The following is a 24,407-nucleotide window of genomic DNA, read 5'->3' as shown; positions in this document are numbered from 1 at the left end:
CTATAAAAGTACAAGTGATGGGTTAGGGTTAGGGTATGGTAAAGTGATGCTGGAGGGGGTCATATCATCATTATTGTGGGGTTTTTTTACTCATTTTGTGTAGTTTTGTTGGCATTTTGAACATTTTGTGTTTGTCACTTTGTGTATTTTTGTTGTCACCTTGAGTGTTAAAGTAATTTTGTGTATATTTTGTCATATGTTTTATATATTTTTGTGCGTCTGGCATTGTTTTTTGTTTATTTTTGCTTTTGCTTCATGTGTTATGAGCCGTTTTGTGTATTTTGCTGTAATTTGTGTATGTTTTTTGGAGTCATTTTGTGTATATTTCAGTCATTTTGTGCGTTTTACTTTGAGGGCTACACAAAATTAGTCTAAGGGCTGCATGTGGCCCCCAGGCCTCTAGTTTCCCACGTCTGCTCTCGAGTGCCAAACTCTGTTACGATTATGAATCTGCTCCAAAGATGTTATTTTATTAGAACAGATTTCAGGCCAGGCATTGATTTTATGTACAAACTGATTCAAGTGTATGACTCATTTAGCCAAATGATAAATAATTAGTTTAGTGCAAAGTGTCTGTATAAAAAACATTTATTATTGCAGATAAAAGTATAACCGCTGCTGTTATTTTTGGCGATTGAATTGGAGAAGATATTTATGCATTTTTTTCTGTGTCACTCGGTGTGTTTTACACACGTCTTGTTTTTATCACACACGTGGGACGGCGGCCGTAAGATGTTTGAGTCGGTCGGATAATCCATAGGTTGATTTATGAGGTCCGAGGAAAGCCAGTAGATTTGTCTGTGACTGTTATTGAGTGCACACCAGTCTATTCATCAAGCTGAAATGGAAATGCTCACAGTGAGCAGCTAGCGTGTCCGTCCACCATCCCTTTCCTATACGGGAATTCAATGTTTTTCTGTGCGTTGACGGAGAGAAACCAGCCACCTTGAACCTCAAGCAGGTGGATTAATTAGTTTACTTAGTTTTTTTTCAACATGTTGGAATGTCCCGAGAATGTGTCACACATATACCACAGAGGCAGAGAAATCTAGTTGATAGATAAGAATAGACACATCTTATATAGATCCTCTGTTTTTACAAATGTGGGCTAAAACCTTTGAAATGTACTTATTAGAAGATCTATGTTTAACAAACACATTATTTTGCATCATATTTGTTTTATTAACTTTTAAAAATGGGACAACTTTACAGTTTTAGACCCTGTGTTCCTCCAGCTTGAAATAAGATGATTGATGATGTCACACGGCCCCACTGCCTGTAAACATCCCATTGTTTTCTATTGGAGTGAAACATTCAGCCTGATTTTTAGATCATTTAACAGCTTTTTAGATCATTTAGCACCTTTTTTTTTTAGATCATTTAGCAGCTTTTTAGGTCATTAAACATGTTTTTTAGATACACCTAGACAATCAAGCAGAGAAGAAGTGCTCTCCTAAGTGTCTTTAGCCCGCAGGACTTTATGACGGCAGGGGATCTAAAACTGTCTTACTCAAACAAGAATTCCCCCTCTCCGAAGCTGGCTGCCTATCCTCTATTATTGTTATTTAATAAAGAAAAGGACTAAGTGTACTTCCTCCTATTGGAAGTCTATCATATTTTTGGTTTATGAGTAGTCTCGCTATAGTTTTGTGGGATTGATATTAGGACCCATCCAATATAGGTCGAAGCTGGAAACAACTCTTTTTTACAACAGCATGAGTTAGCCCTCCCCGGGAACCCCTGTTAAGAGGATACCAAGGGCAGGCTCACTTACCAGAGGCCTAGAAGTGTGTCCTCCACTCAGGCGCCGTCTCAGATGTGGATGTTTGCAGGCGGTTAATTTAATCAAGTAGGCTTCTTAATAGTTAATGAATTTTTATTTTAGGTTTACAAAAATTAAAAGTCAATCAAAAAAGTTTCAAAGTATCAAAGTCTTAAACTATCAGAAAGAAGGGGGTTTCATGAACAACTAAAATGTCCGTGTAAGAGAAGCCCCCGAACACAATAATCAGTGGTATATATAGCCTGAAGCATGACGTGATAATATGTCATAATACATGATCTGACCACCTAAGCGAATAGAAAAATAGGACAAAAGTTCACACAGATGTCATGGCCCAGCTGGCGTAACAGGTGTTCACAAAGGGTGGTTTCCACACTAGTTGTTGTTGTTCGTGGTTAACACTTGATACATAACAAGGCGTTGTCTTCCTGTTAAGTAAAGTGTGACTTCTTACACCTAAAGTGTGACTGCTCACACCTCGAGGTGATAGTTTTAGCACCTTCTGTGGAAAACAGGTGTTGTTTTGGTTATCACTTAACAACATTTACTTTGCAGCTGTGTCTTTACAAAAAGCAATAAACAGGTGTGACATGTCAGAACAGGTGAATAGCTGTAATGGTTAAATAAGCATTTCTTTTGCAGAATAATGAATGAATGATTAATACACACCATACAACACTAAGGGACCTTTACTCTCGCTTAAACAGTGCGCTGACATGCTCTGGTGGCTGAGGTTTTGTTTACAGAAAGAGAATAAAATAATTTTTGAAAGAGGATAAAAACTGTTGTGACTCAAAAAAAAAAATCTGTGACCACAGGGAGCGACGGCTCCAACTCTTTGGTTTGGTAGTAGACAATGAAGCAGAGAAGAAGAGCTTTCCTAAGGGACCTTTACTCCCACTTAAACAGTGCGCTGACACGCTCTGCTAGCTGAAGTTAGCGAGTAATCACGGACTGTTGAAGATGCACAAACCCTGAGAATAGAAGTCCTTTTGGGAGGGAGTCCTTCAACAGTCTGTGATTTACTTTCTCACAACTGTTTTTATTCTCATTGTCTAAACAAAAGATGTTTACATCATCTTTAACTTTTCCTGATTATTTAGATCAACTACAAGTTGTCATTTTGACTGAAAAAGCTACTAAATGACCTAAAAACCAGGCTGAATGTTTCACTCCAATAGAAAACAATGGGACGTTTACAGGCAGTGGGGCCGTGTGACATCATCAATCATGTGATTTCAAGATGGAGGAACACAGGTTTTAAAACTGTAAAGTAGTCCCATTTTTAAAAGTTATTAAAATGAATATGGTGCAAAATAATGCGTTTTGGTTAGATATAGATCTTCTAATAAGTACATTTCAAATGCTTGAGGCCACATTTATAAAAACAGTGAATCATCCCTTGTAGTACCTCTGAGTTTCATCGCTGGCATGATTGAAAATGACATTTCTATGTGTGTTTTGAAAAAAAAAATTCATTTGTTGTTATTAAATAAACAAGCCTGTGATCACTCGTCATGCTGAGGTGTTGCTTTTATACACCACGGTTGTTAAATTGATTTATAAACTGGCGTTTTACCAACACTGAGCTGAGGATTTGAGTTGTCCAGGTTTTTATTTCCCCAGATATATGACCACACACACACACACACACGCACGCACACACACACACACACACACACACACACACACACACACACACACACACACACACACACACACACACACACACACACACACACACACACACACACACACACACACACATTAATGCAAGCAAGCATAAAAAGCAGCACAAGCATTCATCGAGTCCATTTATCATCACCAACGGACACTGTAGTGCCCCCACTCATCCTCTACTAATGCTAGCGTTGGCTTTTTGCACCCCCATCGTAGAGAGGGAGCTCCCCCTGTTAGTGCACGGCTTTGATTAATTGGAAGGTGAGAAATGTCTGCAGATCACAGCACAATGCACCGTTTGTGGAGCCTCCGATGATTCAACGTTTTCCCAATTCCGTTTATTTTACACCTCTACGCCTCTTTTCATCACCTTTACCTGTTTTGGTGACTTTACTTTTCTTAATTTTATTTGGCACAGTTTAAAATACAACAAACATAATAATATCAACAGTGGACAGACCAACAGAAATCAATCAATCAACACTTTAGAGCAGAGATTCTCAACTGGTGGGTCGCGGAAAGCTGTTCAAAAATAAATAAATACTTAATGTCTGTCATGTTGGACTTGTCTTTTATTTTGAAAGAGACTTTTCTTTTGACAGGCATGCTGTGAAATCCATGTTGCACAGGAAAATATATAGATTTATGTTTTAAATGTGTGTTTTCAGCAGCTAATTAAAAAAAAAAGGTAGATTCTAAAAAAGTGGGTCGCGATTTAAAGATCGTTGCAAAATGTGGGCCCCAGGATGAGACCAGCTGAGAACCCCTGATTTAGAGGCATACCAGGGAAAAACCCCCAAAAACAGTCAAGGGCCTTGAAGAAGAAGAAGAAGAAGAAGAAGAAGGCTCTCCATATAACAATTAAACTTTAATTAAAGAGAAAAGTAAATAAATCAAATGAATAATAAAATAAATTCAAGTCAAAAGGAAGGAACGTCAAGACAGCAAAATCTTTGAAAACCATTGAGAGAGAGAGAAAAAAAAAGTAGTGGTACGTAATTGGGATTTACGTGATTTACTGACTATTAAAGTTCCTCAAATCGTACCAAAACATGCTAAATAAGGTTAAAAGAATCAATTACTGTTATTAATTCTACATTTTATGCTTCAGATGACTGAAAAAACAAGATCTTAAAGAGTAACTAAACCCCAAAACCAATTTTTTCTGCTGAAAACAAATATGTTTGGTCTGAAGTCGTGTTGTTAATCAATCCTGGTCCAACTCTTGACATTTTAGTCAAATTTTTTTGTAAAATATCAATGACTGCCCTCTATGGGCAGACATTTGCTATTGGCTGAGAATGAGATTCTATGACGTCATTGGACCATCTTGCATCACAAACGAGCAGTTAGCCCCGCCCCTTTTACAAAAACTAGCACCTGTGGACCAGGATTATTGTGAACAGAGATGTATGGTTAGTATTGAGGAGCTAGTTAGCGTAGCATAGATTGTTCTTTACAGAGTTCATATTGTAGACTGGGCGTGTCGTAACACGGTCGCATTAGTTAACGGATGCTGCTTGTGCAGATATTTAAATTAAGTGTGAAGATGTATTGTAGTATGTATCTACAAACCTTGTTTTTATTATTGAAAGTACACGTTTCAGTTGTATTTGATCTAAGTTTTCTGATATTTGACACTAGATGTAAATAATCTATATCACACTGCTGCTTGTAATAACGTTTTTCATGTCTTTTTGTCTCTCACTTTAGGAATCTTCATATTCATTTGCACTGAAATGCCTTATCAGCCTTTCCACTGTTATATTGCTTGGACTTATAATAATGTACCATGCCCGGGAAATCCAGGTGAGTCTAAAAATCCTGTTTGATACCCACAATTTCCTTTTTTTTGTCTTTTTTTTGTTCAGACATTAACTGTAAAAAGTAAAACTACAGCAACAAGAAAAAGTCAACTTTATGAGCACTCTTTTTTCTCTTATAAATAGTTTTAAATACACGTTTTTACTTAAGATACATTTCAACATTAACCTGAAGTCAACATTTTAAAATACATTCATCCATTTGTATACAGATATGTGTTGTTTTTAAAAAGCAGCAGTAGTTGTTCATTTTAGGTACTTTTTAATGTGAGCCTTTGTATATGTATATGTATATGTGTTAGTATGTTGCCAACCCTCCTATCAATAACTGAAACTTTACCATCATTGATTTTTTTTTTTTTTTTTTAATTAAGCATTTTCCCCTAGAAAAGTTCTTAAGGCAGATGTTGGCAAAATATTGACTCCAAAAACACACAAAAAATAAATAAAAAATACAAGATTACAAAGAATATTGAAAACAACAACAAAACATCAAAAAACTTAAACAACACACAAAAATGCCAACAAAATATTTAATAAATGCAAACATGAATTCAGGAAACACACAAAATTCACAAAATGAGACCACACACACACACACACACGCACACACACACACACACACACACACACACACACACACACACACACACACACACACACACACACACACAAAGATGACAGACAACACACAAAATGACAACAAACGTCTAATTGTTATTATTATTTTTTACCTCATGCAGAAGAAATATATATCGGCATCGTATTGGAAGTGAAAAAGTTGGGGACATCCCTAATTAAAATATAATGATAATTGTTATTAATATTATTTTTATTATTATTTACCTCATGCAGAAAACCTTTTTGACAGGGAAAATATATAACAATAATAATAATAATAATAATAATTATTATTATTATTAATAATAATAAAATATATAATGATAATAATTATCATTATTATTATATATTTTTTTGCAGTTAAATGGGTTTTCTGCATAAGGTATCATATATTTTGCTGTAATGTAAGTGTACTTTCCCATTTTTTGATTAATAAAGTATAATCAATCAATCAAAAATTACCCAAACAAACTCTTTGTTATTTCCTGTTGCAATGCTCAGATTAGTCATTATTTTACATACTGACACAAACGTTCAGATAATGAGGTGTTTCTGGCCCCTGCTGTAATAAAAGTTGTCCATCTCTGCCTCCAGGTTTATAAATATAACTGATAAACCTTGTGTCGTGTGAGAATGTTTAAATATTGTCTTTTTCTCCTTTAGCTTTTCATGGTGGACAATGGTGCGGACGACTGGAGGATAGCCATGACGTACGAGAGAATTTTCTTCATCGTGCTGGAACTACTGGTGTGTGCCATCCACCCCATCCCGGGCCAGTATGCCTTCACCTGGACAGCACGCCTGGCCTTTACTTACACCACGTCGGTGGCGGACGCCGACGTGGACATCATCCTGTCCATCCCCATGTTCCTGAGACTCTACCTGATCGGCAGGGTCATGCTGCTGCACAGTAAGCTGTTCACGGACGCCTCGTCACGCAGCATCGGGGCCCTCAACAAGATCAACTTCAACACGCGCTTCGTCATGAAGACCCTCATGACCATCTGTCCCGGAACCGTTCTGCTAGTGTTCAGTATTTCCTCCTGGATCATTGCTGCGTGGACCGTGCGTGTCTGTGAGAGGTAAACACACACACACACACACTTGAATAATGGATGCTGGTGAAAGGCTGGTGCACCAGTACGAAGATGCTTTTACATTAGACATGCTTTATGTCAGCATCCGATTCCCATTATTAACCGATACCGATATATACCGGTACATAGAACACCCCGCCCCACCACCACCGAATTTTAGCTCACGTCTATATTTCTATATCTTGTCTATATCTCCACTAGGGTTGGGGTCAATTATAATTGTAATCACGTAATTGTAATTTTAAAAAATCTGTTGCTGTCGTAACCGTAACTAAATTGTAATTGTAATAGATATTTCACTTTGTAATTGTATTTGCCATGAAAATTCTATAAAAAATTATTCATTATAATTTAACGCAAAAATGGGGAACTACGTTCCAGTTCTATATGTACAGTTCTACACATATGTAGTTAACAATTATTAAAAAAATATATGTTTCATATCAAGCTTTTGCACATTTTACCATCTAATAAAAACATGAATCTAGGGGTATTGACAGAAAAAAAGGACACCCACACAAAAATATTAAAATCTATATTTTCATTGATTAGGAAGCTTAACTAGGAAACCAATAGATATTAAATAAATTAGATGATAGATATTTATTTTTATTGTATTTTACAGCTGATTTAGGACCAATTATCATAAGAGATGCTAACAGAAAGCTAACACAAGAGGAAGGTTAACTTTTATTAGGTTATTTATTTCAGGCTCAGTATTTTTGATTAATTGTAACTGAACTTTCGTAATTGAGAACGTAATTGTAATTGACAAATAATTATAATTTAACTGTAATTGGGTTCAGATAATTGACTTTGTAATTGTAATCAGCATGAACGACATTCTATAAAAACTGTCATTTACAATGCAATTAAATGCAAAACTGGGGAACCATGTTACAGTTCTATGGCTTACACATAGGCATATGTAGTTAAGAATTATTAAAATAAGTTTCATATCAAGTTTACCTGTTGGTTCTCTTAAGGATCATTTTAGTATTTCAAAAATGAAATAAAATGGTTGGGTATAGTGGCACAAAAACGGCTAAGGATATTAATAGCGACACAGGTTAGGGCTGTAACTAGGCCTGGGCAATATATCGAGATTCAAGATCAATAGAGTTTTCTATTTTGGTGATATAGGAAATTAAAATATCGCCAATGATGATACATTTTTAATTTATAGGTAATTTTCTATTAAAGTACTTATTTGCTGCCCGAGAAACACAGTTGGATGATTTTCTGTCCAAACCCACGCTTTCCCCTAAACGACACACAATACAGAACTATTGGAGACACAAAAACAGAAGTGGCACATTTTGTGCAGCTGTTTGTTAATAAATGTGTCTTTGTGGCATTTTGCATCAGTAAATTTAACCTAGAATCGTCTTTCTGGTCAGACTTTTTTGAGAAAAAATAATATTGATATTTATATTGTATTTATTGACATTTTAAGAAAAAATATTGAGATATGAGTTTTGGTCCAAATGGCCTATCCCTAACTGTAACACAATAAACAAAGTCAAAAAACAGTAACACAAAAAAAGCTCGAGGCAAAAAAATCTAAACAGATTTTCAACCGATATTTCATTTTTTGACAGATATCGCTCGTCTCTACTTTTTCATTTTCTATCACTTAGTAACAGACTTGTATCAAATCGTCCAAAATTTATATTCATTTCAACTCTGTTACAGACTCGAGGTCCAAACTAAACAGTCTGACAAAAGGTTTATTAACTCGGCACTCAGTCTTCACAGCCCTTGTCTTTATTTCCATTTTAGACGATGTTTCAATAATTTATGACTGCCTAATTGTTTGTTTGCTGAATGGTTTGTTTGGGTAATGCAGAGAAGCCCCGAGGAATCCCCAACCCCGTTTTTCTCTCTCCATAAAAGCTCGCGTCAGGCGTCGTCTCCAGAGAAAGAGTCGTGGAGAACGCGTTCTGTTCTTCCGTCTTGTTTTTGCATTGGGAATCCACAGTAGCGGAAGCAGCAGGCGGACCTGCGATGCTTCTATGCATGTGCTGTAGAAAAGCACGAGGCCAAAGTAATGATTGGCAGATGCTGCTCACACCTTGCTGAACTCACCCTTACCTGCTTTTACTCCCCCTCCCCCTCCCGTTTGATCTGAACTAACCCAACATGTCACTAACACGCGTTTCTCACAAAGAGTGGACGCCAAAAAAAAAAAAAACTGAACCAAAACACAAAGACTGGCTCAAAGTTTATTGGTTGGAAAAATGGTAGGTGTGCCTTCTTTTTCTTCTTCTTCTTTTTTTTTTAATATTTAATAATCCAAAGATATTTCCTGTAATTTCAAATCTAAAACAGCAAACTGCAGTTGTCCTACTTTAAGCATGCCGGATTCACTTTTAGCAGATGAGTCATTCTATGTCATTTCAACTCATTTTTTAGGACATCCCACGCACTTTGGTCTATAAAAGTTCTGAACTTTTTACCAATTGTCCCTTGATTATTCAATAGACACACTGTACATTTTTAATTTGATTAATTCATATTTTATGAGATATGGCCATTTTAGTGATGTCAATTTTCATGCGTTCACATTTTTTCTTCCAGTTTCAGCTTCCAGTCTGTCAGGAACTACATCACATAGGAAAATAAAACTCTACCTACTCCCTCAGAATATACAGAAACATCTGCTGTACATTCTGTCTGGTGGACATGTCAGCTCCTCAAAATTGGAAAAAAGTTTGTCGTGGTTTGGGTCTGGAACATTTTTGGGCTTTCAGTAAACAACTTAGCATATGCCTCAGCTCCCTGTAATTTAATCAGCTTAGAGCTATGTACATAGACTGTTCACATCACTAATGATTAGTCACATATATGCATTAGTTCTTGGGTGCCACGCTCTGGAAATCTGAAAAAATCCTTTTTTTTTTACTATTTTCATTGGCCCTTAACTTCATGTGAAAATGTAAGAAAAAATCTGATCTCTGTTTTAATTGATAGTATAAAGGTCATTATGTCTTGGGATATAAATGTTTTCATAATGCAACTTCATTTTTATTTTGGACCCCAACTTTGGTGCTGTTTCACAACTAAAAATCCTTTACACGAGGCCATTGTAGCTTGCCTCTGTGTCTGATAATCATTTATTGTTTATTAGTTTTTAATTAGTTTTTGCAGATCTTTTTGTATATTCTGAGTGAGGAGGTGGAGCTGTATTACTATACCAAAGTTCAGTTTCCTATGTGGTGTAGGTCCTCAGATATTGGAAGCTGAAAATGGAATAAAAATTCGACACATACCCCAAAGAAAAATAGTTTTATATCCCAAGAAATAATAACTTTATACTATAAATTAAAACAAAGATCACATTTTTTTTCTTACATTCCCACATGCAGTTATCGGCCAATGACAATAGTAAAAAAAACAATTTTTTTTTTGCATTTTAAAAGACTGTCACTCAACAACCAATGCACATATATGACTAATCATTAGTGATGTGAACAGTCTATGTTCAAAGCTCAAAGCTGATCAGATTACAGGGAGCTGAGGCATATGCTGAGTGGTTTACTGAAGGCCCAAACATGTTCCAGCCCCAAACACCCAACAAACTTGAGCTGGCATGTCCACCAGATAGGATATGAAACAGATCTTAGTTTTTGCAGATCTTTTTGTATATTCTGAGAGAGTCGGTGGAGCTGTATTACTATACCAAATTTTTGTTTCCTATGTGGTGTAGTTCCTGAGATATTGGATGATGAAAATGGAAGAAAAATAAGGACGAGCAAAAATCAAGGTATAAACCCCTCCCTAAATTAGCCATATCTTAAGAATGAATAATCCAATCAAACTAAAACTCGACATTGTGCCTATGAAATAATCGCGAAATAATTGGTAAAAATGTCAGAATTTATTTTAAACCGGTGTGCGTGGGCCATTTGTTGAAATGACACGGAATGATCCAGATTAGAGTTTCAGAATAACAAATTCAGTCATTCATTTGTGAATGTTTGTTATATTTGTGCTTCTTTGGATGGGTGCGTGCATGCACAAGCAGGTGTGTGCGTGTGGGCGTGCGTGTGTTTGTATAATGTTTTGTTGTACTTTCTATTTCCCCACTATGCTGCTCCGTAGGGATACCATGTGAGTCCTCGTTCTCTAGCCGTGGAAAAAAAAAAACAACTTTCCATTTTTTGTCACTGAGCTGGCGCCACTGCTGGAGGGTGGGGGGTTGGTGGGTAGGGGGTGGTGGTGGTTGGTGGGTGTCCAGGTAGACCTTCAGATTGGGACGTTAGCAGAGCGGCGGTGTGAGCAGCACTCGGAAGCAAGCGTCTCTTTGCTAATTGTTTTGTGCTACGTTGGTTAGGATGCTGAAGGAGAACGAGGCGACGACGGTGGCATAGGAGAAAAAATAGAAATGTGAACTTAAACGAAGGGACTCCTTCGAGTCACCCTCACGAGCGTGCCAGAGGGCAATTTGTCTCTTATCATGTCTCCCTCTCCCTCTCCTTTATGCGATTGTTATAGATCCGTAGTTTTTTTTAGCCACAATTCCAAAGATTTGTGAAAAGCAAAAGCTTTTCTGTTCTTTGTGTTCACACATTACCATCTCATTATGTGCCTGCTTTCACAAATTAATTGAAGAAGGGTGTAATGGGCTTCCACAGCCTTTTTCTTTTTTTTTTTTTACTCCTCCCTAAAAAAATTTTGACGGCAACACTTTGTGTACGGAAGGTCTAGGAATTCAAGATTATCTTTTTATGTGGGCTAGTTTTGTCGAGGTTACTCTGATTGTGACGTGTGATGGTTCATGAGTTGTTTTATTTTGCTACACACTACTTGCGATTTGTGTCTTAAAGGGATCCTCAACTAGTTTTACAATTTTGACCTAAAATCTATGAACTGTACTGATTACAAAACACATTATTAAGCACCATATTTGCTTAATTGTGTTTTTAAAAATTTACCTTACTTCTTGAAATCACGTGATTGATGATGTCACACGGCCCCGCTGCCTGTAAACGTCCTGTTGTTTTCTATTGGAGTGAAACATTCAGCCTGATTTTTAGATCATTTAACAACTTTTTCAGTCAAAATGAGAAACTTGTGCTGCTTTTAGTTGCTCTAAATAATCAGGAAAAGTTAAAGATGCTGATGCAACCCTATTTTGTTGAACGAAAGAGGATAAAAACAGTTGTGACCCAAAAAAAAATCTGTGACCACAGGGGGCGACAGTTCCAACTCTGTGGTTTTGTAGTAGTCAATGAAGCAGAGAAGAAGAGCTTTCCTAAGGGACCTTTAGACTGTGTTCGAAATTGTACTACGCACTACAAACTCAATGAGTATATACTGTCTACTATATATTATAAGTATGATTAGGATGATGAACCAACAATGACATAAACCTGAATCACACAGAGGCTAAATATCTCTGTTAATTCTCCACCTTTGAACATTTTGAAAACATTTTAAGTGAGAAAGTGACCAAGTAGAATATCAACATGTGCTCATTTGATCCATAAAACTTGCAGAAACCTTATTTCATGCCGACATTTTAGAGGTTTTCGGAGACCCTCCATTGTGCTACTGACTAAACATCCGGTTAACTTCAAAACAAGAGCTCTATTTGCAAAATAGTTTAAAAACTAATGGAAGACAAGAATAGATTCTTTTGTTTTGAAAAGGGGATGTTTTATTTGAAGCCGGTCTCAGAACGATTTTACGTTCCAAATGCATCATGGGGCGGTTGAGTTTGTCTAGTGTGCCCACTGTGCATACTTCAAAAATGTCCCGATATAGTATACATCCAGATATTTCTGACTTAATCGTTTCATACTATCTGATGGAAACGCGCTACACGCTAATTTTGCCGTCAGACTTAGTATGAGTAGTACGTTAGTACAACATTTACAAAACAGCCCTTGGCTTAAGTTAACTTGTTGATAACCAGAATTATTAATACGTTATACGTAATACAAACGCAGCCTTATTCTCCCTTAAACAGTGCAGTAATCAGACTGTTGAAGGACTTCCACCCAAAAGGACTTCAGGGTTTGTGTGTCTTCCACAGTACGTGATTTACTCTCTAATTTCAGCCATCAGTGCACTGTTTAAGGGAAAGTAAAGGTCCCTTAGGAGAGCTCATCTTCTCTGCTTCATTGTCAACTACCAGAGTTGAAATTGTCACCCCCTGCGATCACAGATTTTTTCTGGTCCCAACTGTTTTTTATCGTCTTTCGTTAAACAGAAGAGAGTTACATCGACATCTTTGACTTTTTATGATTATTTAGAGCAACCAAAAGCACGACAAGTTATCATTCTGACCAAAAAAGTTGCTAAATTATTTACAAAGCTGTTAAATTATCTAAAAAACAGGTTGAATGTTTCATTGCATTAGAAAACAATGGGATGTTTAGGCAGTGGGGCCGTGTGACATCATCATCATCAATCACGTGATTTCAAGATGGAGGAACACAGGCTCTAAAACTGTAAATTACTCTCATTTTTAAAAGGCAATACAATGAATATGGTGCATAATAATGCGTTTTGTAGGGTATTAATCTTCTAATAAGTACTATTTCAAAGGTTTTAGGCCACCTTTAGGATACCTTTAAGTTTTACCAACCATCCCCCCTGCCCCCGCCCTGCCCTGAGTAAACAGTGAAACAGCATGCTAGGTTTCATGTTTACTTTTCTCTCGAGTACTATCAAAGTGGAAGAAAAAGAGTCGCTTGCTTCCCAAAGTGCTGTGAGTGACTTGTACACATCACACATGTCACACCGACCATATACGCTCCTGAGTAAATGAAACGGGCAGAACGGTGTGAGATTGGACGAGCACGGAGTCTAGCTTGGAAACGCTTAGATGGGGGGAATGAAAGGCACAAAACCCGAGAGAAGGAGGGGGCTGGGGGGTGGGGGGGGGCGCTAACGTTACACTGCATGGATCTAATACTTTGATACAGCCCATCTTCAGAGCTAACCTACCTTAGCTAAGCTCCCTAACTAAGCTCTTTTCCCCCCTCACTACCAAAGAGCTCCCTCCCTCGCTCTCTGATTCCTGACTGATCCTCTGCAGATGTCCTGATGCACCCATCTAATATGGCATGTTTCTCCGCATCTCTCCCCACGACTGACTTCCCTTACCCATAACAAGCAAAGCTGAATCCAACACAAACTCAGTTACACACTTGCATGATTGCCCTGCCTGCATCCTCGGTTTCTCGCTCTAATCCTATTCTCTTCCTCTTGTAACTCTCCTTAGTTCAAGCAACAACAAAAAAAAAAACAATTGACGGCTTTCTTTCTCACATGGTTGTTTAGCACTGATAGCACTGATGCTAAAAGCTAAACTTCCCACGTGAAATCATTATTAGTGGAATCCAGGAACAAAGCATCCAGATCTGTATTAGGCTCATGTCTCACAGTTTGTGGAGCTGCTATGAATGAATTGTAACCCAAACCGCTAATGAAATGTTCAGATAAGATGTATTTTTGTCCCGCAGCATGAAAACACTGCAGAAATCGTGTTGGCTTGCACGAAAATAGAAACATCCCTTTTTGTGGCGGTGTGAGAGTGTGTTGGTATTTCAGACCTGTGGCCTAAGATTATAATTGAAATGGGTTGGAAACTCAATTACTGGACATTTAAAGCTTGACGTCCCTACTTGGTCAGCAAGCATCCAATTGGCTCCAATTTAGATACTTATTTTCTTGGTTTGGCTATAAAGGAAACTATCGGCCAGTAAAGGATTTTGGAGTGTTAGGTGTAAGTCCTACAGTGCTGCTACTGCTAAACTCTATAAATCTATGGCAGAGGGTTTGGGAAACGACTCCGACCTATTTCAGTGACTCATCTGTAATGAAGTAATTTCCATCTGATAACCCCAGAGACGTTAACACACACACATGCACTAGAACACTTGGATTAAGGGCCCAGAGGTCTGTCACAGTAGGTCACAGATAAAGTTAATGCTGTGTAAGAAAGTTTTCAGAGTTAGGTCGAACACTGATAATATTTTATATTCATATATCGCTACGTTCCAGGGTCGGATTTGAAAAAAAAATATATTCAGTGAAGGATATTTGTAATTGAACACTCTGCAATTTTACAAGTTCTCCCACTTAGAAATTATGGAGGGGTCTAAAATTTACATTTCAGACTCCTCCATAATCTCTAAGTGGGGGAACTTGCAAAATGTCAGGGTGTTAAAATACTGTTCCTCACTGTATACGAGCAAAAAAAAATCAGAATTGACCTGCAGTGTAAACATAGCCTGAGTTTTGACCAAAATGTTTACAGCATCTAATTTTCCAATATTAAAATTTCCCATTTTTGTTTCGTTTCCCTTTCATTGTCTTTTCAAATTGTACCAAACAAACTCAATGTGGTTAATGGACTTTTGTCATAAGCTGTGTTTCCATGACCTTTGGAAAATGCACAAAATTTAAATAGCGCAATAAAAACTGATAACGGAAACACCTGAATTTAGAAAAATACACTCAAATATTGCTAAAAAGTTTTTACGCTTTCATGAGGAGGTTTTTCAGACGTTTCGATATTGAAATGTATTGTAAAAAGCGCAATGGAAACACTTTTTTTACAATTGCACGTCACAGGACGTGACGTACCTGGTCACATGACCACTTCTCTGCGAGAACACGTCTCGCGGGATACAATTTCACGAACGTTACAAGGCTCCTCTCCGAAACAACCTTCAATGGAAACATGTTCAAAGCGCAATTATACTAAATTTTAGAAATAATGCTTTTATTTAGCAAAAAACTCTAATGGAAACACAGCTACTGTATAGTCATGTTAATGACTTTTGTCTTTAATTTCACATTCATAGTCCACAGGAATTGTAAGAAACAAGCACGCGTGAGGAATTTTCTCATAACATGCATGTGAGCGTATATTCAGTGTGAGATGGCAATTTCCACTTGATTTTATTTGAAAGAAAGGAATGATAACAATATTGCCATTTCCATTCCAGGAAGAGAATTCTGTATTTTTCATCCATATTCCGCAATCACAAGCTCTTCAGCACTGACAGCAGGGTTTTTTAGTGTCAGTAAACAAAATATTAATTGTGTCCTGTAGCCTTCAAAGATGAAAGAACAATCTACGAGGTTTGATGTTTGTTAATTAGCTTGAGGGTAAATCGGACGCACACCTCGGTACATTTCATTTTCTAATGAAGAGGTTGTTGGCTAAGTATTCACTAAAAGCAGATGAACCTGGGCTTTGAACGAGAAGATTTTTTCTACGATAAGACTGGCTCATGTATAAACATGGGATGATTTACTTGTGGTTTAATTTAACAGCTTGACTTTTATAGAAACACAACCAGATTAATAAAACATTATGGGGTTCCGAATGTAAAAACTTTGTCACTGTTTTATAGCTGACATATTTTAAACATTTAGCAGATTTTTCTTATATTTGAGACAAATTCATGTGAAACAGCTTTTAAAAATGTGTAAACGTAAGATAAAACTAAATGTAAATGTTAAATCTTAATATAAATGTTGAATATAAATGTTAAATATAAATATAAATGGTAAATCTAAATGCTAATTGTTACAGTTAAACATGAATGTTAAATGCAAATCTAAATATTCAATGTAAATCTAAATGTTAAATCTAAATCTAAATGTTAAATCTAAATCTAAATGTAAAATTTAAATCTAAATGTTAAATCTAAATTTAATTGTTAAGTCAGTCGCCAAGTGCAAAGCTAAATGTTTAGAAATTATACAAAGTAGGCTGGTCAGTGCCTGTCGATCACGGGTTTAACATTTAGATTTACATTTATTTTTCATATTTACACATGTTCAACAATGATATAGAACATGCTGTTTTACATGAATTTCTGTCCGAAATGAAATGAGTTTTTACATTCAGCACCACATATCACTTTGTTCGGTTTTCTGATTGATCAGCATGTCTAATTAAAGTGTGTAAAACATGATGTTGGCCGCACACAGAGAGTTAGTCAGAAATGTAACAATCCAAAGTCTGTCTCATCTCTGTGTTTAAACATGTTTTTATTGGAAAAACATCATCTAATTTGTTAAAGATATGTAGAAATTGTATTGATCTCATAGCTTGTTGTTTATTTCTTTCCCTGATGTGAGCTGCAAAGGTCTGAGAGATGCTCCTGTAGCTTAAATAGCTGAAAATAATATAAGAGCAAATTAGCATAAGACAACGGAGCAATCAAAGAGGCTTCCCCCAGTCTGATGAATCATCATCATTATGATAATAAGTTGGTTGCATGTGCATGAGTTAAGAGGAGGCATTAGCATGCTGGGGGTGGGGGCAGCTTAGGTAGCTTTGATGCTTTAGGTCTGATTCTGCAGGAAATCGCTGAGCTTTGTTGACATATTGTTGTTGATGTTTAGGGTTTAGTCACTAAATCGAGCATATCTATGGAATTATCATCTTGCACCTTACAGCACGGGACCTGCGTCTCAAGCCTCGTTGCTAAAAAAAAAAAAGAAAAAAAAAGAGGCCTGTGTGAGGGTTTAGAGCTTGTGTCAAACTCAAGGCTCGAGGGCCAAATCCGGCCCTTTAGAGCATCAAATTTGGCCCACAGAACTAAGTCGGAATTACAGAAAACATTAATTATTGTGTAAAAATAGCAGGTAATTCAGTTGTAGATATCTCAGCCCTTCTAAATACATATATTCAATGAAAATCTCTATCTTTTCCAAAATCCTGCAATTTTATTAAAATTGTTCCAACAAAATTTCCCCAAATTGAATAAAATTGTTCAGAAACTCAAGGACAATTAAAGATTGGATATTTTCTGTAACTTTCATCACTTTACATATATTTATAGGGCAGAATAATGTTGAAATTGCTCATTTTCCCACCTAAAATGTGCGGCCCGCTTGAGATCAAACTGGTCCGTATTTGAACTAAACTATGTTTGACACCCCTGTTTTAGAGACTTAATTTGGTGTGTTTGCGTTTAGTTTGAACAGAAGTGTTGTTATTTTTATGCGGAAGTCCAGGAAACATCAAAGTGATCAGCAGACGCCTCTGAGGAAGACTGGCAGATGTCAGTCGAAACATGTCAGGAGATCAAAGTGAACTTCCTGAAAAAAAGTAGTCTGTATAAATGAAACCATAGCATATTAAAAAGATGAACTTTCTGTAATTAAATAGCTGTGTAATGCTCTCCACTCTAATTTACGGGTAATAAAAAAAAGGAAAAGTCTGTGGTTCTCATGCAGCGATAAATCTGAGTTGTTTCACTAATTGATGTGACGATAATGTGTTTACTTTGATTGTCAGTCAGGAAGAAGCTAACAGTGTGTAAGGGGGGGGGGGGGGGGGGAAGCTATTTGCACTTAAGAAAATTCTAATCTTGGAATTGGTTCAAAAGTGGTGCCAGCTCGTCTTCCATGCTATTCCAACACTTCACACAGTATATTGAGAGCCTTTAAAACGCCATCGATCTGCTCGCCATGCTGCCTCTGCTGCTCAATAGCTTTAGCTGTAGCTGTCCTCCTCTCCCTCCATATCTGAATTATTAACATCTGCCATTTAAAAAGTCATCATTTATTGTATTTGTTTATTTGTGCACTCGGTCAGGTAGATTTATCACCTGTATTTATAGCTACAGTGTATCACTTTAAAGGGTACCTGTAGTGAAAATGTATATAACAAAAATTGCGTTTAATGTATTATCAATAAACAAAATATCTGCACCTTTTTATTTAAAAGAAATACATTAAAAGGACTTTTTAGAACAATTTTATACCTTGAGGCATAAACTGTGGCGAGCCGCCATTTTGGACACGATATGACGCACTTTCGTTGATCCCTGTTAGCTGTTGCTAGGAAACAATGTGGTTTTGGTCAATTTCAGAGTGTACAGCCAATGGTTGCTATAACAACAAGAGGAAAAACCCCACAGAAATATTTCTTTTTGCGTCTCCAAGCCAAATGACGACACTAAGTCAGAGTTATCCAGACATTGGCTTCATAATATCGGTACGGGACTCGCACAACGTTTCTGTTCGGACCAAATTGGGTGGTGGTATGCGAGGACCGCTTCAAGCTGAGCTGCTATGAGAGGAATCTGTAGCCTAAGCTAATGAGCTAAGCTAATGGGCTAAGCTAATATGCACCAAGCCAAAGTTCCATCTTAAACCAGACGAGGTGCAGAAAGAATTCCTTCACAGAAAATCCGTCAATGAAGTCTGTAAACGTACTTGTTCACAGCACTATTATCTTTCTTCTTACAGTCGATACAATGGGGGGGCGTCATGACACTAACCACTTCCCCACCACATTGTTCCCTCTTATTTCCTTGTGGCTAAATGATGAGCTCTGTCAGGAGAATGTACCTGTTTGTTTGGGCGCCGTCAGATATCCTTTCACGCAGCTTTCATCACAGTTGCTAACCATATTTGTGCACTTCCAACACCTAACTACTACTCAGCCATGGCTCGTTTCTACTACTAACGACGGCTCTGTCCGTTAAGGCTAATTCTGCATTCTGAGTGGGTTTGGGTGGTTCACAAAATAAATTTACACCAAATTTTGCCACATCGCTTTTTGGCCTTGTTAACATTGATATTGTAATCATCTGTTATCAAAAATAGAGTCAATCATTTATGAGAGGCACACGTCAGCACAATATTGAAGTTTTTTCTACTTTCAGGAATAGTTTGAATGATAAAAATGTTTTTACTCATTTAGTATAAATACAGAAGGAAACTTATTAATGACCATACTAACCTTTATAAGTTTCTAATATCTGTCAAAGTTACGCATTCATTGAAATGTAAAAAAGTGTGCCACCCTTTACTAAATTGGCCTTATTTTTGGTACAGATGTTCACAGTATTGACAAGAACAAGGCAAAATGTGATCTGGCAAAATTTTGCAAACTTTTTTTTATACCATCATATTGTGAACCACCCTATAGAGGGTGCAGGAAGGCACACAAGAAGCAGGTAGTTGGTGAGAAAGGTGCTATTTAATCCTCTCCTAACATACAACCTGGATGCTGCACTTTATCACTAAAGAGGTTACACAAAGCTGCACTTCCCACAATGTAAACAGACCTGTTACACTTCTACCTCCCACAATGCACCAGTTATTTATGGCGACAGGCCAGGCCGATCAATGAACGTGCATCATAACGTGCTGTCCAAAATGGCAGCTCTCCATAATTTATGCCAGAAGGCATAAAATCATTCTAAAAAGTCCTTTTAATGTGTTTTTTTATTTTAAAAAAGATGCACATATTTGGTAATACATTAAACAGTTTTCACTACAGGTACCCTTTAATGCTTTTCTCCTGCGTCAAATACACAACTCGCTCTGCTGCACGCCTTGATGAAAAGATGAATAAATTTAACCTGCAAGTCACTTGTAAATGCAAAGAATGTGTTTGATCTAAGCTGATCAAGTTTAGCCCCAACAATGATGGCAGCTGGTGAAGTGTTGAGCTGCAGGTAAAGGAGACGCAACGTGTCAAATTCAATGAGCTTCTCGTCTTCAATCCTTCCCCTACACACACACACACACACACACACACACACACACACACTGTTTCCAAAGGACGGCCTGTAGACGTGCTCCCCCTGCTCTCAATATACTGGCTGCAAAGCATGCAGGATGCAGACTTTTCTTCTTTTCTACCTGCATGGTACAGAACTGCTTCTCTGCATGTCGTCTGAAAAACAGCTTGAAGCCCACAGGACACACACTTTCACACGGCGCAAGATATAAAAAAAAAGAGCATGAACATGAACTTTGGGAGTGGGAGATGTAGGAAGTACAGGAAACATGATTTATGGCGTCTGATGATAACGATGGACTGTGTTGGAGGAACAAAGGAGAAGATGTGGCATTTTAGTACATTTAAAAAAAGTGTATTAGCTTCTCAAATCATGACTTGATTGTTTGTAAACTACTAGTGCATTATAAATGTTATTATACAGTTAAAGCAGGTCGGGACAATCATTTTAATTAGATAAAGACAAAGTATAAGCCTCATAGATCAATAAATCAAATGTTATTTGATGTAAAAGGTTGAAATTGCCGCTTGAAAGTGTGTTTTGATCTTCACTCTAAACACTCCATTTATTGACATTGCATTGTGGGATATGGAGTCCCATAAACTAATACGCACTGAACATGCCAACATTGAAATAATGTAGAAATGATGTTAAAATGAAGTGTATATTTTAGGACATCTTCAGGTCTCAGAGTGAGGTATCAGGTATCAGGAAAACCTCTGTCATTTGTCAGACCAAACTGACTCATGACTCAGCAAAACCTCAATCAGATAAAACTGCCCCACTTGTCAAACCAAACGCCGTCAAATGGCACAGCCTCAGGCTTCAAAATAAAAAGTCATACTGAACGGCCTCAGTCTGTAAAACACGACATGGAATTTTATTTTGAAGGTACCGGAGGTACACATGAAGTAGTAAGTTAAAAAGTAATTTTTTCCTTTTCCTTTTTAAAAGTTAAGATACATCAATGTATTGTTTTAATTAATAAATACATAGTTAAATGAAACACCTGTAAAAAATAAATAGAAAATAACAGCTTTCAACTTCCTCTCCGAATCCGTATCCAAAGCAGCACATATTGATGACGTCGTGTGTATTTCCGATTTCTTCAAATTCCAAAAAGACTGAAACAAAAAAGATTGTTGCCCCAGGGAGGATTCAAACCTGTGACCCGTGTAGTTCGTTGAACTAAACTGACCAGACAACATCCGAAAAAGACGTTGTCGCTTGAGCATAGTCGCGCTTTTTTACTCGCTTCATCTACCCCAGTGACGTGATGACCAGGGGAGTGGTGTCAGGAGAAACTAATTCGTGACACAGCGTTACTCGAAGTCACTTGAAAAGTTTCTACTTTGCGTGATTGAGTTGCTGGAAATGCGCAAGTTGCGTTGCTTGATGTTGCTTTATTTACATTTGATTTTGAATATAATCTCGTCGCCGGAGTGACTGAAGTCACGTTCAGTGTGAACGCACCTTTAGTCCGACGTTGAGAAGATGTCTCTGGCGGGTGCAGAGTGAAAGTTTTTATGTTTTTGAAAGTTTTTAAGTTTTTTTATGTCTTTTTTGGGCTGTCGTCTGGACGTCTCAGCAAAAAAATCTGAATTGAGCATTAAGACTTGCAGTGTGAACGTAGCAGAAATCGTTTAAAGTAGAGATAAGAACAAACTTTCTGTGATTTATTGATCTATGAGGCCTACACTATGTCTTTATTTACTTTAATTTAACTAAAAGTGGAACTCTTTTAAGATGATTCCGTTTCCAAACACAGAAATGACAATCATCCTCCTTTCGTCTAAAGGGTCAGTGAATAATGACGACTGGAGCGTAGCTGTTAGCGTTTTCCATTACTCGTGATGTTAGCAGTGATGTTTAGCGTTGCCAAGCCGTTTCCTGGTCCAGTGCCAGTTCTGTGAAGGAGTGAGTACGGTGCCAAAGTGTTTGCATGATTTAATGAATCCATGCATTTGTAGCTTACGCTGCTCGCCACGTGTTTGCCTGTCAAAGTAAGTCGGAGCTGCGCTACTAATTCCTGCTTAGATGTGAGTAAGTGACTTGGCCTCAAACCTGCTTTTTGACGTCTGCGCATTAATCACAGTCTGATGGATGTGGTTGTGGAGTCGATTTAGAAAAAAAGGAGTCCTCCATCTTTGCTGACTTGTCGACCAATGAAAAGATGACTTTTTACAACTGAAGGCTGCCCCTGCAGATGCTGTTCATGGTTGATGTTGGCCTTAGCAAACAGGTGTTGCACCCCACATTGGCACCTCCTCCACCACGCACCACCCCCTTTGGTTCAGCCCACACTGCACCATGTCCTTTTTCAGCATGCTTTCACCATAAACAGGCCTTGTCGACTCGTCCTCACTCTACGTTTCCTTTCTCTGCTTGTCTCCAACTCATCCAGGTATCACGACAAACAGGAAGTGACCAGTAACTTCCTGGGAGCCATGTGGCTCATCTCGATTACCTTCCTCTCCATCGGCTACGGGGACATGGTACCACACACGTACTGTGGGAAGGGCGTGTGTCTGCTTACAGGGATCATGGTAGGTTGGCTTCATTAATACACCACTGGTTCTGACCTTTTCAAAATAAAGGTTCCAGAGACCGGGGACCCCCACTGTACCTGAAAGTGGTTGAATACAGACATGACCAAATACAGACATGAACATTGAAGAACAGTCATGTGGAGACACTACCATCTATAAGGGGGAATAAATGGGAGAGATTTTTGGGGTCCATCCATAAAGTCAGTAAAATGATGGTCCATTGTTCTATGAATCTGTGATAACCACATTTATTTATTTATTCATCTGAATAATATCCACTGTTATCCAGTAAGTTTATAAATATTTGCTCCATAGTATATATAGTCATCTTAAAGAAGTAAATCATTGTTTTAATCAGAAATGAAATGGGTTAAAAGTGACCAAAAAAAGGTGGAAAAGGTGGTGAAATGGGATTTTAAAAACCACAGATATTGGTTAAAAGTTGCAAATGGATAGAAAAGGGGGGTAAATAAAGAGTTTGTCAATATTGGCTTAAAACTGTCAGAAGTCGGGGGGAGTTCGAGTAATGTAATTTAAAAAGGTAGACACAATTAATTTAAACTAGCAAATAATGGGAATGACAAATGGTGAAAAGAGGTTAAAAGTAACAATAATGGATCAACATATGTGACAATAGGTGGAAAAGTGGTGGAAAGGTTTTATAAGTGTTGAAAATGTCTTAAAAGTGGAAAAAAAATTAAATTTGATGGAGAAGTGACAGAAATGGGAGTAATGTAGCAAAAAGGCATTAAAATGAGCAAGAATATGGCAAGAAAAAGTGATGAAAATAGGTTAAAATATGGCAAGTTTGGTGTAGCTGTAAAAAAAAAAAAGGTGAAAATAAGCGAAAATTGGCTCAAATTTTAAAGAAAAAAATATCCTTAGTTTCCCAGTGTCTCGCAACTGCAAATGCGGTCCTGACCCAAAAGGAGCTGATCAACCGAACCACGTGTCAAACTCGAGGCCCGGGGACCAAATTCTGCCCTTTAGTCTATCCAACTGGGCCCGCAGAAGAAATAAAAAAAAAAACATCAATTATTGTGTAAGGTACCAATAATATCAATATTACCGATAATATTGTACATCACTATTTCCAACTAATTCAGTTGTTAATATATCATTCCCTCTCGTCGAAATACACAAATTCAGTCAAACTCCACAATTTTCCCGCATAATGTCACATGATTGCAGGCATTTTTAAAATTGTTGAAAAAAACTTTTATCAGTCCATGAGGCAGTAGCTGTCACTCTCTGGTCTGTGCTTTTAGAATCAGTGACCTTGCATCTTCAAACTCCAACTGACGTCCTAAAATCTCTCAAGTGTCAATGAATCAACTTTT

The 24,407-nt window shown here is 37.4% G+C and overlaps 1 protein-coding gene across 2 annotated transcripts in view; it reads left to right on the top strand.

The window, feature by feature from the left end:
- kcnn1a (potassium intermediate/small conductance calcium-activated channel, subfamily N, member 1a) overlaps positions 1-24,407 on the top strand; it is an 87,764-nt gene that overhangs the window by 45,541 nt on the left and 17,816 nt on the right. For both annotated transcript variants that reach the window (XM_028473648.1, XM_028473647.1), the window contains exons 3-5: positions 5,177-5,272; positions 6,571-6,989; positions 22,923-23,064. In XM_028473648.1, the coding sequence (XP_028329449.1) occupies positions 5,177-5,272; positions 6,571-6,989; positions 22,923-23,064 (657 nt within the window). The remainder of the gene's footprint in view (positions 1-5,176; positions 5,273-6,570; positions 6,990-22,922; positions 23,065-24,407) is intronic.

The sequence above is a fragment of the Gouania willdenowi genome, chromosome 17 (assembly GCF_900634775.1).
Source record: "Gouania willdenowi chromosome 17, fGouWil2.1, whole genome shotgun sequence".
NCBI lineage: Eukaryota > Metazoa > Chordata > Actinopteri > Blenniiformes > Gobiesocidae > Gouania > Gouania willdenowi.
This window is presented reverse-complemented; position numbering and strand designations above follow the sequence as displayed.